The sequence below is a fragment of the Tuber melanosporum genome, assembly GCF_000151645.1.
Source record: "Tuber melanosporum whole genome shotgun sequence assembly, scaffold_150, strain Mel28".
Lineage (NCBI taxonomy): Eukaryota > Fungi > Ascomycota > Pezizomycetes > Pezizales > Tuberaceae > Tuber > Tuber melanosporum.
In genome coordinates, this window is record NW_003298809.1 from 53324 (window position 1) to 71333 (window position 18010).

The 18010-nt window shown below is 47.0% G+C and overlaps 1 protein-coding gene; it reads right to left on the reverse strand.

Moving 5' to 3' along the window:
- Nucleotides 1-548: 548 nt before the first annotated feature.
- On the reverse strand, nt 549-16557 carry GSTUM_00002850001 (uncharacterized protein; the record flags this gene model as incomplete). XM_002836567.2 has 5 exons in its annotated part: nt 549-1031; nt 1262-1400; nt 1469-1513; nt 1572-1772; nt 16492-16557. The coding sequence occupies 5 exons, from the start codon at nt 16555-16557 to the stop codon at nt 793-795; spliced, it is 690 nt and encodes a 229-aa protein (XP_002836613.1). The 3' UTR covers nt 549-792.
- Between the last annotated feature and the right edge of the window lie 1453 nt (nt 16558-18010).

Consider the following 18010-nt stretch of genomic DNA (forward strand, 5'->3'; position numbering starts at 1 on the left):
ACAACTTTATTGCTCATCCTAAAGGCATCAGGAGCTTTGTTAGACCCTTTCCTGTTCAGGGGGTTGTGGCCACGTTTGTGGATTAGGGGGCCTACCGAGACGTTTGTTACGTTTATATACCCCTCCGGGTCATTGAGACCTATTCGGTATATGTCTGTTTGGTAACAAAGTCGTGCGATTAATTTTGCCATTCAGGGATCAGGGGACTTTGGCAATGGATTCTGTTTTGTTCAAGAGATTGGCACCTTCCGTGTCATTTTCGGCGTTGATAACGTCGTGTTATGTTTGGCTCTTTTTCAAGGCCATGGATGCACCCACCGTCAGGTTGGCCGATTCCGGAAACGAAAGGTTGGGTAAAACCGATGGTAAGTAAACAGAGTTTTCCACAGAAAGAAATAGCAGTCTTCCATATAATCTATGGTCCTATATAGAGGGGAAGAAAGGATATGTTCATCCATCCATTAGGCATGTTTAGATGAAGCAATTGATAGGTTTCTCCATCTACTCAATTACCGAGTAGTGACAGAGCCTGTATAGAAATGTGAAAGTAAACGAAGATAGAATTCAATAGAAACCAAATCCTTTCTATAACAGGAATCTAGAGCGCACCACTGTGCGTTTACAACAACGATATAAAAAAGCGGAAAGACCAAAAATAAAGACTAGGGTAACATCAACTTCGCCATGTACTTGATAAAATCCAACTCATTCATTCATCATCCCAAAGGTAATTCTGTGGCCATAGTGCTGTAGCACCTTTTAAAACTCCTCCTCATAATCGTCAACCATAACCTAAACCTTCCCACCATACCCCTCATGATTGTCATCGCTGTCCTCATCCGCTTGTTCATCGCGCTCACCGTGATTTCGCGGATTCTTGTTTCTAGCGGCTCCGCCCACTCCTTCTCGAGCACCTCTTCCTACATCACGACTGTTGCCACAGACACGGCGGGGAGCCTTTACTTTGGGGTTTTCAATTTCATCGCAGGCGTCAACCCATTCGCTGTATACGTCTATCGGGGCCGACAAATCTATTGGCCCAATCCAAATACGTTAATGTTTATTGGTTCATATGCATTCAGAAATAACGGCCAGCATCCATATGGTATCAATCCCCCGAGATGGCGGCAGCTCCGTGAGACAACGCCAAGGATGATAACATGTGTATTTGCCAAGCCAAACTGAATCAAACCAAGTGAAAAAAGAAGAATAAAAAGAAAAAGTAGGAATAAAGGTAGTGAGGTAAAGAACTGTCACATACAATTAATGTTCATCTTGAATCTCTGTCCACAGGCTCTGCATGACAAGCTGCCAATGCCGGCTTTTTTATCGAGCACGCAGGCAACCGTGTCTTGGTTATTGCAGAAAAGGCACATAAACGTGGTTGAGAGAGGCTCCTTCTGTGGTTATAATTTCGTTAGCAGGAGGGGATGGACAGGGTAGTTTTGCATGGCGTAGCGTGACATACCTTTTTGAAGACGTTAGGTTTGCGAGTCGACCTCTTACGTTTGCCCTGTTGTTGGTAGAGATGGTTAGGTTGTTGCGATTGAAATGGGTGAGTGATCAGGTACCATGTCGATTACTTGTGTAAATTGCGGCTTTGAGTTGTAATAAGGTTGTTGACGTCCTTGGGGACGATGGTTGTCAGAGAGATGTTCGGTGTATCGTAGGAGAAAAGTGTCCTTCGCGGTGGTGATTGTGGTGGGTGGTGGTGGGTTGTCGTGGGGTGTGGTATTTATACGGTGGCTGGGTGGTGAGCAGCAATCAGCGCCCTAACCCTGTCCAACCGGAAGGGTAACCAAGACTTGATGAAGGTTCGATTTGTGTCCTCGATGGCCGCAACGTGAAGTATGAGTACGATACTCGGGCCGAGGTTGTCACGACCCGCCACAACCGACGATTACGCGCTGGCTTAGGGTTTGGGGCACTTCTCCTGCGTGGGCGACGTCTCCACGTATCAAACCGCTATAGCTCAACACCAGATCCTAGGTCATCCATTGTAGCTTTGTGGCTTAACATCAATGTATGATTTAGTCTGTATGCTGGTTTCCTTCCATTGCCTAATGACGTGTTGGTCTGCCTAGAAGATAAGACGGCGAAGTGCATCCGCTAAAACTCACCATCAATGTCCAAACCTATCAATTTCACCGAAGTCCTGAAAGTGTCAAGAGGAAATAGCACAGACAAGGGGGTTATTGAGAAACCAATATCGGGTCCAGAAAAGAAAATTGACGAAATAAGGGGAATCAATTCGACTACAGTTCTTATCGATAGGTTCTTGTTCGTAAAGGAAAAGATTGCCCATTAACTGTACTCCACTCGTACACTCGCACTTACCGGGTTTTGTTCGTATTTTCACACTGATTGATGACGGGGTTTCCATTCGGTTCTTATCAATGAAGATGAAGTGCAGACAAAATTCTCCTCACGTATCATACCGAAGTTTTTCCTTCCTTCCCTTCAACAAACCCTATAACTGCCTTATCTAAACCCCACCTTGAAAAACTAATAGCATTTCAAAATCCACAGGATAGAACTTGAGCGTCACAGTATCCCAAATACGATCTTAATATGTTGGGCCACTTTTGAGGGGGGTCCGGAGGTCTGTCTTGGGTGAATTTTATAAGGTGAGGAATAAACGAAAGTTCGAATCCAAAGTGATTCATGTCTGTGTGTGATACTCTTCCCCACACAATACGTCACATAGTGACTAACTTATGCTTCCTTTCCTCGAAAATCATTCTTACGCTTCCTCAAAATTTAATACAACTGTTCGATTACATCTCAACTGACAACAAACGGCCAAGTGGTGTTGAGCCAAAAAGCGATGACGAAGCAAAAGGTTGCTGTGGTGGGCCACAACTCTGCGTTAAGAAAAAAGGGTACCGCTAGCAATCGAGGCTGAGGAGTGTCCTCGCTTCCAAGCTAGCGAACATTACTTTCTTACCGTGGCTTGCAATGACCTTGCAATTTGTACTGAACCTCTAGACCATCTCACTTATGGCACGATGGGCCTACTATGATAGTTGAAGGGGTAATCAGAGGAGGACGGGCGTGACCCGAGAGCACGATTTTCTACCGCCTGTGTCTGTTCGCAACGGTTGTGCCCATGTGGCACTAGGTGCCAGGACCAGCGCAATGTAGGACGGGAGTGCAAAATACTATCTACCCGCTACTTAAAAGCTCAAGGATAGTGGGCGGTAGAGGGCAGGAAAGGCTGTAGTGGCACACCACAAGCCATCGAGAAGACCTCAGGTGAATAACCCAGTGAGCCTAAGACCCCAGCCCGTTGAACTCGATTAACGAGCTGAACAGATAGCGGTGAACCTAGATGTCCCAACGGGCCGGGTTGGCTATGCCGAATGAAAGCCAGGCCTGGACTAGGAGAGCTCTTGAGGATCTAGCCTGGCCCGAGCCTACAGGCCTCGAAGTACCTAGGTCGGGCCTACGCGGGCCTGCTTATAGGCTGTATAGACCCCATACTATAAGCCTTTTGAAGTATGCTTAACCATATATATGTTTTTCTTTTGTCTTTAACTTCCGTCTAATCTCACATTTCTTCTATCAACCTTTCATCTATCCCATGAACTCTCTCCAATAATTATTACTCAGCCAGGTAGTAGCTCCGTTTTTGAAGGATTTACTTCCAGTGAAAAAAAAGAAAAGAAATCTTGACAAGCTGGGAAAGCCAGAGGTTCCGAATAGTCCGACAGGTCAGGTCGTGGAGGCAGGACCAGACTTGGCAGTCCTGGTCGACACCGTGACTGGACCCGACTAACCCGGGTGGTCCGGTCTGGTTCTGGGCTGGTCCCAGACCGGTCTTTATAGAGTGCTGCGTAGTCATGTAATATCATTCACCTAATGCTCCGAAAAGCAATTGATACTGGTGAATCTATTTGAACGTAATAAACTGTTATAAAAATAGTAAAAAGGAAAATAGGTTGCTAATTCGGTCAATGGGCAGTGAATATCCTATTGCTTGGCGGGCCTAGTCAGACCAGTCCTAGTCTAGTCAGTCCCATAATCGGGACTGTCCAGGTCGGTCTAATTTCCACCATTAGACTTGACTTGACTTCTCACCGGAATAGCTGGTCCAGTCAAGTCTTCCGCGGACCATTCGGAACCCTGGTGAAAGCTACCGGCTTTCCTACGCATTCTCATGAGCAAACCAAATCGGAACCTCTCATCATATCCCTAGGAGAAAGAATTAATGAAACACAAAAGGAAAGAATGAAAACAAAGGAGCAGTGCCCGAAAACCTTTCCAAAATCGGACAATCTGGTTTCCATGACAATATCGTAGTTTCTCAATCCCTCGGGCACAGCGTATTGGCGCCGTCCCGGTGTGTGAAGATAGGCTTCGGTAGGCAAATGGAATTCGGCCCATATCCGCCCAGGCTATACTTCTGAGTGGCCTGCCTTGTCCTGGCCCGTTGGAAGCACTGCAAGCCTTGCAATGGGCTAGCCCGGGTCGAAAAAAGGGCCGGCCCGGCCCAGCCCAAGCCCAAGGAGGTATAGCCCTGGCTAACCCAACGAGCCCATCGGGCCCCCGCACAGGTGAACAGCCATAAAAGAGATGAATGTAGATCTATTAATACTAGATTAAAATACAGAATTGCCAATGAGAACAGATGGTGCTTGAAATAGGAGATGAACACAGCACAGTGAGAAATAGTAGTGATTATTTTCAGTAGAAAGAGTAAATTTTATATGGACTGCCAACTCCGGAGGCACTCGGTTGACTCAATCACTAACTTCTCATTAGGAGACTCCGGAGTACCCCATACCCACGAGGAAGGAAGTGTGCTTTTTCTCTTTTTTCGTGATTGGTTGATACTGGCATTTGGTGGTAATAGGCGATCGTGGTCTAATTCCTGATCTTCCAAGTGTTCTGAACCGGGAAGCTCAGACTCGTAGAATCGATGGTGATAAAATTCTGCTTGTGGACATGGTGATAGCATAATAGGTGGAGGACTTGAGAGAAAACTACCGCTGTTACAGGAGAAGCTCATCGGGTTTGTATTGGTATTAGGAACAAATGGGAAGCGAGATCAGAGGTGAACATAGGTGTGGGAAATATGAAGAAGGAGGGAGATACCGAAAAGATCTGATATTTCATTGGGTGGCAAGACGAGACCCGAACTCCCAAACCCCCAAACCGCGCGACAACCCGAGAGCACATGAATCCAATATGGATTGGTTCTGCACTAAACATTCTAGATATACAGATGGTTGGGTTGGATCTTATCGCTTGTAGTAACGCGCTTCCTGAAAGCCATGTGCTGGGACAATCGTTTTCCCGGTGATACGGATTGCAAGACACCATACAAACCTTAAAAATAAGGCTAATCCTTGACCGGGCCGCCGGGCTTGTCCCCCCCTCAGCCCGGCCCAGCCCAAGGAAGCCCATGAGTGAACCCAGCCCAATGAGCCCGACCCAGCCCCACGAATAGCCCGGGCTAGGCCAACGAAGGCCCGACCTATTGCAAGGCTCGAAGCACTGTGTACACCAGAGTACGCTATGGAAGTTCAGGCATTAGACTTGCCATAGACCCAGGTCTGCAACAACCCCACGAGGTTTGCCTTTGTTTCATTCATAATTACAGTGGAATTTTGTTACCCAACTCGACCACGAGCTATGGAATTGCAGTCATGACAAATGGTACGGGTTCTAAGCCCAGGAGGATACATGAGAGTTCGTTTATGAATATTCAAGTTGTCCTACCAATCAATACTACAACCCGACTTCGACAGCGCTGGATGGACTACACAGAGCCGCCCCGGACGGTTGGGAACACTGTCGCCTTTGAATGGGTTGTTGACCGGTGTTGAAAATAAACCCACCTGACTCTACTCAGGCCCAACTAAAGTTCCGCCTGGCCGAACATTAGTTTCTGTTAGCCCAGCGAACCCACCCGGTCCGTATGTGAAATGAATAGGTGAAAATATCCCCATAGCCTAGTGCTTTAGATGTGTGATAGCACCTTAAATAATTTAATCCACAACTGGCGGATATCCAATACCTGGTCAACAGATGGTAGTGTTGTAGACTGGTGGAAACACCTCCGTAGGCCATGCAGGCAAAGCAAATAAATTGCATTCGAACTAAAATAAAATCCGCCTCAATGTATCGCTCACCTAAGACATTTGATTGTCAGTCAAGTCTTTTAGTATGATGGAAGGCTATATAAACAGAAGCCCCAGTGGATGTAAAGAAAGACGAACTCGAAGTGACCACATATCTTTATCCGCTATTGATTGCTGGAAGTACAAGAATCGAGGGAAGGCCGAATACTACTGAAACCTTAAATAATTAAAAGAATATCTTGATTGAGACAGTTTCCGGGCACCTATAAGTCCCTGGTAAAAGAGGTTTCCAGTCCCGTCGGCTTGGACCATTGTTCAGGAGGAGACGGCACGAGCGGGAAAAATAAGCTCCAAAAACCCCCGCGGGCTCGATCCGTGACCTCGGCTGAGTGACCAAGAACCCTTGCCCAACCAAAAAACCAGCAACCACCACCCAACTCGATAAACCCCAGCCAACCCAGCGAAGGATCTGGGTTCACCCAATGAAGGCTGAATCCCTTGGAATACCCGATTCTGGGCAGTGCCGCCAGGCCGTGTCACCCGCTTTAGTCCGAAACCATCCGTTTCCATCCAACCACTATGTGCAAATGTTTGCAGATTTATTGCTCTAGATATTCGCCAAATTCTATTGGCTCCTCTACCTTCCCTCATAAATGATCCCCCAGATTTCCCTACTGTAATCAAACCTGCCTATGGGTTCGGGCTTTTCTGGGTTAGCTTGTTGTTATTCAGCGATGCGTTCACTGTTGTTAGTTGTTGGATATCTTCCTCTCCACTTTCCCGATCGGTGGTGACTTGGTTGGTGTATGGAAAGGCGTGTCTGAAGATGCAGGGTATAAGTCTTGGCAAAGTGGTGACAAAGGCGGGGTACAAGAGCTGTGAAGAAAAGAAACCTGGCATATATTGGCGAAGTGCGGCCTTTAAAGTATTCGGTGAAGGAAAAACGGGAATGCAAAGCAGTGAAGAGTTGACCCAAAGGATGATGCAGGATTTGGTAGAAATGGTGTGGTCAGGATCGGAATATGATTGGAGAGGTAGCAGGGGTCCTTCTTGTATTCAATGGATACCGGTACTGTACTGCTCAAAGCTAGAACAGTTATGGCCAGGAAGAAAAGAAAAGAACCAAGTCAATTGTGCAGCGAGCTTTCGTACAATTCATTGTCTCTCTTTATCCCGTATATTTCTTATAAAAGCCAGGTTCATCATTTGGCTGGATCCGGTTTTGCTGGGCCATGAGTCTCTCTTTCGTGGGTTGGCTCGTGTTCAGGGAGGGAGGTCCATCATGACTCGTGATACACAAGGAAGCGGGCAAATCTTCCTTGATTACCTCTTGTCCTAGTAGGAGGTTTTCCTGCCGGAGGAATGGCCGCCTCTACCTCTCTGGGGATACGAGACCCAAGTTGCACAAAAACAGGGTTTATTTTTTTTTCGAGTTGTCCCAAATATTTTTGACCCCAAGTGGGATGCGAGACCTATGAGAAGTGTAAAACATCAGTTTTCCTACCGGGAGGATTCGGTGTAATTATGGATTCACGAAGCCAAGTCAACCACGAACACAAAAAACGCCAAGCGAAAAGCTCCTGTATACGCTCTGCCATTCCCGTTCCTCCAGCAAATCAAATTGCCCGGACCCTACCTTCCTAACCCACCCCATCTTTCAAAAAGGATGCCTAGAGTAGGCCCGACCCGCTCATTCCGAGGAGTGCTCGGCTATCGAACCTTTGACTTGTGCGAAAACAGGGTGGCAAGCATTACAACCGGAGCCTGTTTGCCGGTCTCTTCGTGACCCCTTTCGGTATTTTACTTTTGCCAATGTGCCAGAGCAGATATTATGTGTGACCTTTGATACCGTAACAGATTGGTCTTCTCTCACCTGGTTGCCAAGCTACCCACCCGTGTGGAAAGCCGATTTGTTTGGGGGGGGCGTGGTGGCAGTAACTCCGAGGGTTTTCTGTTGTAATTCTTGATTGAAGTTGTACCTACTTCTTGCTTGATTGATGCTCTACCGGCGGGCTAGCAGCCCTACTTATGCTACAGGAGAGCGCACCACAACCACCTATGACATATACCTCGCGCAAGAGAAAAAGAAATCAATGACAACAATACAGCGTAGCGGAACGGTAAAGAGAAAGGAAACGCGAACGAGATAATCAAACTAGTGTTACGGAAGAGTTTCCGAGGAATCTCTATTAGGATCAACCAATGTTCTGAGTTCATCTATAGATGAATTCATACCGGTAACTATGACAGGAATTCTGTCATATTTTCAATTGCGTAACTGAGACATGTTTGAAAGTCATATTACACCATTTTCAACCCTACGGATTTTTCTGTTTTGGGGTAGCGTTCGGGACACAGTTTGTTGTGGGATAGGCGTGACTTCTTTTCCCACAGTAATATGCACCTAGAACTACCCACCTCGGTATGATAGCACAGACTGAGGACATACTCCACTCACCACCGAATCATCACTCGTCCACCTTTACTTCCTTCTTGCATGGGTTATGACACATTGCATTACATCCAGCCAAGTTCTCGTCCACAATCAGCCAATCTGGCTGCTTACCATCTACCGGGGAAATCCACCAGGGATTAGGCTCGGTCGCCACACCATTCGCGTAGGGGACCGTTGCAAGAGTTCCCGACACCGATTTTACCGAGACTTATTCTTGCACCCCGGCTTATTTCTTTCACTCTACCACCTAGTTCCTCGTGTGCAAACTCTCTATTCACCCCTTCCTAATCTCTCCAAAATCTAATATCGTACTTGACAATAGACCAGCCACCAACCTAGTTTGAAATCGTATTTGTTCTCACCTCCCCTACCCGCTCTCCCCCTTCACATTTAATGGAGCGTTCCCACCCGACAGGGGTGGGCAAGCACGATAGGGGACGCCACCCGTCCCCCACAAAATTAGCCGCCACAGGGGGCGACGCCCGTGCCCTACAGTCTCAGTAAAATGGCAACTTCCAGGGATCATCTCAAGGCCTGTCCATCCTCAGAAATGGTCTCGACAGACACCAAGATGCCCTTCAGTCCCGAGCATTCTCCCCTTCATCCGTCCGTTCCTTCTGCATTAGAGGATAGACGGACCGGACACCTGGATTCACTATATCCAATCTCTGATCCCATGATTTCCTCAATTTTCAACACACACCTTACAACCATCGCCCCTGGTGACACTTGGTGACTCTTTGCATTCTCCAGTTGTGCCTAAGTGCACATTCCATAATCGCCCTCATATACATTTTTTCCTTTGCTCCTTTTATGGCGTGTCTTAATCGCAAATACTGAAAACCCCAACCTAATACCAGTTCGCTTTGGTCCAAACTCTCTCCACCCATTTCCAGACTTTTTCATGATTTCCATTTTATTTCCACCCAATTCCTCAGTATCCCTTACCACAAAAACGCAGATGAGTTTATCTTCCGCTGCCCCGATTGCAATGCACAATTTAAACCAAAACGAATAGAATTTGAAAATGTTTGTCCGTCTCTGCGATCTATCATGCTCCTCAACTTACACCTCAAATTACAAAGATTGTGGCGGCCGCCCCATCTCTATAAACCCAAGCGCGACTGAGGTGGTTGCCACGATGGAAGCTTGGATGAAATCCGGTTTTTGGAAAAGGGTCAACCCAGGCCGACAGTTAAAGCGACTAGGGGAATTGCTTCCCACATGGTTTGCGGGGGCTGGAACCCTGCGGACATCCTATCCCCCGATGACCAGATTTTCTATCGCCATTCGCAAACCATGCAATCCACTACCCCTACATGTTTGGCGCATGGCTTGTAATCCTCATGCGCTTTTATGACAGGTCACGTGCGAAGGGATGGTTCCGGTATTTTTTCCTCTACCTCCCTGCTCGTTATTTCTATCTCATATCATCTTACATCAAAGCCAGTCACTGGCTCTGGTCTTTTGTCTTGTCTCGTTACGGCAAGGCTAGCCCGGATGTCCAGCCTCCAGCGGACCAAGTTCCTTCTCCCTCGGCCAATCTCCCGGTGGCCGGCCTCTCTGCACCCACTCTCGTGGTCACTGTACCCAACCGCCCTGGGCGCCCTACAGGACCCTTTCCAGGCTTTAGTCCCAGGTAAGGTTTTTAAGGACTACCGGGCAGGTGTCCGCCTTTCACAAAGACACCGGATTAAGGTTTGACACCTCGGCCCCGTAGTTTTAGTCTAAATGGTATTTTCCAGCCGCTATCTGCAGGTCCCAACCTCTTAGAGCTGACACCGGGCAGCTAATTATGTGGATATGAGGTGGGTGGGATGATATGGCGTTTAGGTGGACGCTTGTTGCAATTGTGCATCATATATTAGGCATTAGATTTTATAAATTCTTTCATAGCGTATGCCATCCGGCATATAGTCACTGGCATAGGGCACAAGGTTCATGATTTACGAAGGGAGGCTCATAGGATATCAGGTTGGCTCCAAATTGTTGAATATCGCAGAGTATCTTGGTTGGTCAGGGTCGCGTTTTCCCTCAGAGTTCGTTGAGTTTCCTTGAAGTTCTGGGGTTGCCGAGATATACATCCTGGCATGTCCTGAGCTAGCAGAAGAAGTAGAGCATTTTCCTTCCACCTTTCTTCACCTATAGTTTTCGTCTGAGTCCTGCCCCGTTCTTCCTGAGTTGTCTCTCCGCGGCCGTCGTCCGCAGGGTCCGGCAGTTATCTGTAGGAATCTCGCACATTCCACATCCTGGGACACCTGCAGGGCGCCCCCGGTCGTCCCGCGGAGCTGACTGAACTGACACCAGGATACCCATCGTTCCTGACAACCCCTCGTGCACTGCCTTCTGTCACGTCCACGCCCAAAGACATATGGACTGGACCCTTGAGAACTTATCCGTCCATATCCGACCTGACAAGTGCGTAGTTGTACCTGATATGGTAGGTGACAATCAACGTTATGGTTGCGTTGCTAAAAGTATTAAACTTTCACGGTTATTGCGGCAACTACAGGGCGTGCTCATGCCTCACCCTTTATGCATATTTCGGATAGTGATATTGCATGTTTGTAACTTCTTGATTCACTAAATTCCTGAAGACTGGCAAATACTCACAGTTGGTGTTGGTTAGCTCTCCTCACAGGAGCATCTCATATCCTACTAAATACATGTGGAGTCGGGAGCTTTTATGGCTATATAAATCTAATTAATTCTTAGCTTCCTTCGTGTCACTCCGATACCGGGTCCATACTTAGCAGCCCATGACAAGGGTGTCTGGCCAGCACCGTCTGGTTAATTGGGATTGACGTCTTCTCGCCCCAACCGCAGCTTAACTGCATTGTGTCCATACCCGGCAGCCTATGAGAGCGGTATCCTGCCAAACCGGTCTTTCATATTGGGAGTAGGAGCTTTCCTCATTTTGAATCCATAACGAACGATAGGCTTGAGATCATGCCGGATAGGGAAAATTGGACGTTCTTTCATTTTGAGGTGGGGAGGTAGTTAACTATATATTATACAAAGATATGACACATGCAATGAGGCAGCGGGCACGGGAGTACCCTGGGCCTTACCCACCTACATATGATATCATCAGCATGACTCATTTGAGATAAAATGAAGGGTTGGAACAACGCGTTGCCAATTGGGCAAAGCTCAGAAGAACCGCCGGGAGGTTGTGAGAGGAAGGTCTAGCGGGTTTCCGGGAGATCATAGCTCACTGCGCACAGACCTGAGAGCCACAGCACTTATAGAACCATCGACACCCCGGAGTCGGCATCCTCGAAGCTCGCTACAACTCGCATTCTCGTCTGCAAGCTCGCGACAGCTCGCCTTTTTTGCTCCCACCCACCACCCCTATATTTCTCAGTGCGCCCTCATTGCCGACTCGGGATTTATCGGTGGCAACGATCTCGAGTGACAAGGGCAGCGGCATCTCCCCAAACGCCTCCGCCAGTGGACCAAGAAATGGATCTCGATTGATGGCGCGGACTTCTCGGATGGTTATGGTTTCTTATTTCTCTGTTCTGATTTGGCTTTTCATTCTCGCATATTGGCTACTATCTTAATGTATTTCATTGGCTTTGGAAAATTGGTGAGATACCAAAACATTACTTTGGCGTTTGCATGACAGGGCTCCAACCAACGACATTGATGTATATTCCTTTTATAATTCTGTATCTAGGTTCAACACATCGATTATTATTGCTCTGGGAGGTGAGAAAACTGCCAATACGTTTCTAGCGAGCAAAGCAGCGGGTGCGACCAAATCGCAATAAATACCCACATTTTCCCCACATTTCTTGAAGTAGGTTCACAATACTCGTTTCTTATCGGTAGGAGATTGGAAAAATGGCTAATAACATTCAGGAGAGCGGAACAGCCGGTGCGGCGAAATCTGGGGTTAGGATGCATAATCGTGAGCGGATGGGAAATCGGAATAGACGCTGGAGAGCTACAATAGCGGAAAAGCAAGAACGGAGTACTTTAAAGAGTTCGGAGAATAACCAATGTGTGGAACTTTGGCCTGCGCATCGTTTTGTTTTTTTTAATATTTTCCTTCTCTTTTCAAGATCTGAAAATCAGGAGCTTTCGTCCTGTATATACATAGGAGGTGCCAGAGGTGAAGAGAAATGCTCACCACAATTTACCTATAATTCCCAAGCCTCTAGGATCTGATGGGTTAGTTAACTGTGGTTGTAAGTGTGGAAACTGTTGAAAATCAGGAAATGCAGCTTCCGTGATGTGATGTTGACTAGGAGTAGTATGTCGGAGGGTGAGGCAAAGCCTGTTTGGTGATGGTTTGGTAACGAAGCGGTGGAACAAGCTAAGGAAAGGCTAGCCTATGAGAAAGGGTGTGTATGAACTAGAGGTTTGTGCAAGGAGAAGTGTTTGGGAGGTTTCGGGAATTAGTACTAGGGATACCGGAGGCCACAGGTTATGATCCGGAGGCCATGAGACACTCGGGTGTTACACTATAAGAGTTAGGAAACCGGAGAAGAAGCACAAAGGTAGAAGGTCTGTCTGGAACAGCTGTAGTTTAGTGGAATGGTTTGAGAGAAAGTTTGAAGGAGCTGAGCGATAGGAATTGTGTGTCATTATGACGAAAATGGGATATGGAACTCTGCGATGTTGACTGCCAAGGAATATGCTTGCAAAGGACCAGTTTGTGTATATATAGGACACCACCGGCACCATAGAAAGAACAAGGATCGCAGACACTCTCTACCTATCATAGCCTTACTATTTGAGTAACCCCTCCTGCTTGATATCATATATTTGGAAATTTTAACTCTTTCCTTTGGGGTAGGAGCTATAAATGGTCCAATAGACATTGCCCAAGGACGCTGATAGCTTTTTGACAAACACTAGTCCTGGCAATGATTTCTGACCCCACCCCAACACTTGTCTATTAATATACACCTCTCTACCTGCTCCACTCAACAACTAATGATCAAATGGAGACAATACTTTTAATACTTGGAAAACCTGTTCCAAGACCTCCCCAACCCCATATTATAAATCAATTAACATAGTAAACCGATCTCCAGAAATCTGTTGTTTTGTCACTGATGAGTATACTGGCTTAGTTATTCTGATATCTTGGATAAGTGTTTATGGTGCTATTACCAGGATTGGTGATGACAGATAGTGGGTTTCTTGTATTATTGGAATGACTTTCTATGTATGGTGAGTGATGATGGTTGTATTGCAGGAACAGACAGTACACTTGTCCTCATTGGGAAATGAAGCCAGCATGAACCTCTCGGTGTGGATTATGAAGAAGCGTAGGCGTCATCATGCGAAGATGACAGAGTTGCTTGAACACCTGTATAAAGGACGCTGCGCGCTGGTTATGTTAGTCTATTGAAAGTGAGTGAGGAATACAAGAAAAACCAAATCACCAATTCAGCCAACATTCAGCCCGCTTCATCTACCATTTTCTTACTTTCCATCTATTTTTTCAATAAAATCTGGAAGGAACTTACGTTTCTGTCCCTATTTGGTTGCAACAGCCTTCTTGGTCGTAAGAATATATTGACAATTGTCTCAACCCCCTAGCAATAATCATTTAGTATTGTGACTCAATTCCAGATACCTAGAAGGAACAAACTCCACTGTGATTAGATATTTCATTCATCTCGTACAAGCTCTGTTTGTCATAAACAAAACTGATTGACACACCAACACATCCTAATCTTCCAGTCCGTCCAATACGGTGAAGATAGGCAATTCTCAACTCTCGGGGTCGAAGGTGCAGGACGACGGTCCTTACGCCGGACGGTGGGCCCTATAGTTCCGGTCGCGACAAACCTGCTCATGGCTGAGAAAAAAAAAATAATCGACCCATTTCAAGTTGAAATATCACCATCAAGAAGAAACCTTTTCTTGACCTTAAGAACATAGAAATGTAGATAAACACCTGCTGCATTAATCTGTCATTTCAATCTCTGTAAATATAGACTAGGTGACCACAATCTTTGGGTTTGAAGTTGGGGCATGGTATGGGGAGACCTAGTAACCGCCACCTACAAATTGTAGTCAAAAATATGCCAAGACACACACATTTCAGGGTGACATCATATTATGATAGTCCAAATTCGGTCCCATAGTCATAGTCTTTCTTGATACCGTTTGCTCGCTTTTGCCATTAGAGGTATATTTTGTAAGTTTCTAGGCTCCCTCTGGATCAGATATTCCTAAGAACCAGAACTATGATACTAGCAGAATCGGAAAAAAATAAGTAAAAATCCCAAGAATACGCTTAATACTCAGCATGAACAATAGCCGCATGTGCAAGCTTATCGCGACCGGAACCATATGAGGCGACATGTTAGTCGTGGGGAGGCGGTGTTGATTGTGGGGGATTTCATGGGAGGGCCGGGAACGGTTAAGGACGGGGGATGGTTGAGGGCGGCCAGGAATGGTGAGACAGCGAGGGGCTGTAAGTGTGGTGGCGTGAGTGTATGTGCGTTGAGCGGAGAAGAGGATCAATCGTTGTATTTCCCTGTTCCGTCCCTGTCTACATAAGGTATCATAAAATACATTGCAGCAAATATTTGTCCACTGACTTTCCCACACCCTGACTTCCATACGGATAGCCCCCAGTACCCATACCAACTAACAGGGACTACGGGGGACTGTAGGGGGCGTTTGAGGATAACCTAGGATAGTGAAGGATGGTACGATAGGGGATGACGAAGGACAGCAGGGTTGGGCGGGGGACAGCCCGGGACCGGATGAGTGACTTCACATAATGTAATAATAATTTGTTTGAAGTTGTATGGTTTTAACTTGGATAGTACCAGAGGCCAAGCGATAGGACTGTTGTCCCCTACAGTCCGTCTGATCTTCCCATTCCCCTGACATACTCCTCCCAACCCCCCAAAAAGTCGGACTATGAGCTGTAGTCTGTCCCGCCCTACACCGACGACGGACTGACTGGACGGCGGGGAACATTCAAGATAGGTCTGAGGGTCAGGCCGCCGGTTCTGATCAAAAGCGAAGTCATAATCGACCACCATTGAGACAGTCGCTACCCCAATACCGCCGTCAAAAAACATTGGTAGCATAAGGACTTTAGCTTTTGCATCACTGAAAGCATCGATAACCCTGTCTCGATCCACGCCTTCCTGTGCACTATTGAGCTTAGCAACCAAGCGGCAACGTTGTGCCCACCCGGCTACATTCGCCTCTGAATCCCGGACGCTGTTTCGCGTTTCTAAACCACCAGATCAGTTTTCACACTGACAAAATGTAATTATCTTTGGGTCCGTTACCTTCACGAATTTGTTTGAAGACTGAATTGTCGAAACACGATAAAACTTAATCAATACCCTGTATTTATCCTCTTCGCCTTCACAAACCACCCAGAGCCGTCGGATCCCACCTATGGTAAGCAGTGCTCCCAGTCATCCCGTCCGATGGCCGTCGACAGCAGTCGACTAAAATTGGTCAATGCACCCAATTCCGCCCAGTAAGACACACACAAGTGCTACAATAAGTTAAACAAAAATAAGATAAAACAAACAAATAAAGTTTAAAATTTTTAATCAGGTGATATTGTATCCATAAAAGGAAACCCAGGACTAGTGCCGTCCGACTGTCATCGCCCCCTCCAGTCCGTCCAAAAAGGAGGCATTGTCGTCTTCCGTCATCCTGACCCCGTCTAGGACGGACTGGACGACTGGAAGCCCTGATAGTAAGTCCTTCCTGCTTAAGGATGATCAAGTCTCAGCGAGCACGGAAACTTTGAGATGTTCTACACTCAATTTTGTTCGCCGAATCAAGTCAAGAAACATGACAGGTGTTCCCAACGACAAGACGGCATGAACCCTCCTTCCACCCTTGACCATATTCGAGACAGCAAACTGAGTTCAATGTGTGAAAATTACCCCATGGTTTGGGCAACCATCACCATCTATCCCACCAGTTCTCGATATGGAGCCAAACGGACAGCTTGGACACTGCCGACGACATGTCAACACGAGTCAACATTGTCAAAACGAAGGCTTCCATTTTCCTACCACCAGATTGTAATGGACCTATTGCATTTGTCGGGAGGGGGGTCTGATAAGAGCAGGGCCCTTGCTCTTTCATCTTTGTCTGCTCCTTACAGTTTATGAAATGAATATTCTCCAGAGGCACCTTGGTTCTCTAATCAAACACAACGGTCAGCTCCGCAAAAGATTGTAAACAGGGCCCGGAGCCAAAATCAAACAAGCAAGCATGGATTCTAAAGTGCAAACGCCCCGCGAACTGATTTGAGGATAAAGCAAACTTGAACTCACAGTCCTAGGTCTCCAAATCTTCTGACCGCAGAGAAGGCTCAAAAGGGACTATTAATATCCCGCGGTAATGTCGGCAAGCTTTACAGAAACCTTTTATTGGGGCTCATCGATACCCTCCCCCCCCTACGGGATGTAGCGCGGTGGGAGACAGTGATCCCAGGCGGCCAATCCGCCCTGCTTTGAGCACTGCCGGACCGACCCAGGCTCTTTCAGGGACGGCTGGGCCGGACTGTTGGAAAGCGGCTATTCCGAGCCAAAGCCGGGCCCAGCCTGGGTCACCTGTAGGCCGATGTTTCAAGAGATTACTTGTTTTTCATTACTAATATATATTTCATTATTCAACAGAATTAATTTTTCACAAAGTCACCGGGTTAACACACACTTACCCAAGCTAGTTATAGAGCTATGTGAAGAATGGTATAGTGTCTCGAGGTTGGACAGCATATTTGGGTATCATGGTGGTTCATCGGTGGATGACATAGATTCATCTTAGGGGAGATATAGCGCCAGGTGCATGTTGCTACTATTATCAAATTCCGAGTGATGTAAAATAGAAACCTTGCAGGCCGTCAATAGAATCTTCAGATTACCCGGGTATAGGGCGGCTTTACCTGGTCATCAGGCGGCTTCGACCGCCTTTGCGCCAAGACTCGACCTGGTGGCCGCTGACAATTTCGACCGGACTGACCCAGGCTTTTCAAAACCAAAGCCGGACTGACCGGACTGCCGACCAGTGGTCCGGACTAGCCGCTTCGGATCACTGGTGGGAGATGCTTTATTGGCAGTAATAACAGTACCAAAGGAGGCTTCGGGTATGTTCCCAACCCGGGACCCGAGATAAACTGGCTGTTTGGCCATTGGTGATGAAATGGTCAACAAAAACAGTGGCCCGGTGCAGGAAAGGGGGTAGATTCAAGAAGTCAAGCCAACAGTGGTGGAGCCGAGGGAGTACTGAGATGAGAAATGGCATTGGAATATTGAAATGATCTGACCGGCTGGGGGGTTGGTGAAGCCTGAAGCAGGCAAACAATCTTTTTGGCAATGTTGAAGCAAAACCTTCGCGGAATGCTGAGGGTGCAAGCATTAAATCCGGTGGAGTCGTTAAAGAATGAAGATTTTTTGTTGCTTGGCCACAGACCGGGGGGTGATTCGGATTCTGAGGAGGAAAATTCATGACTTTG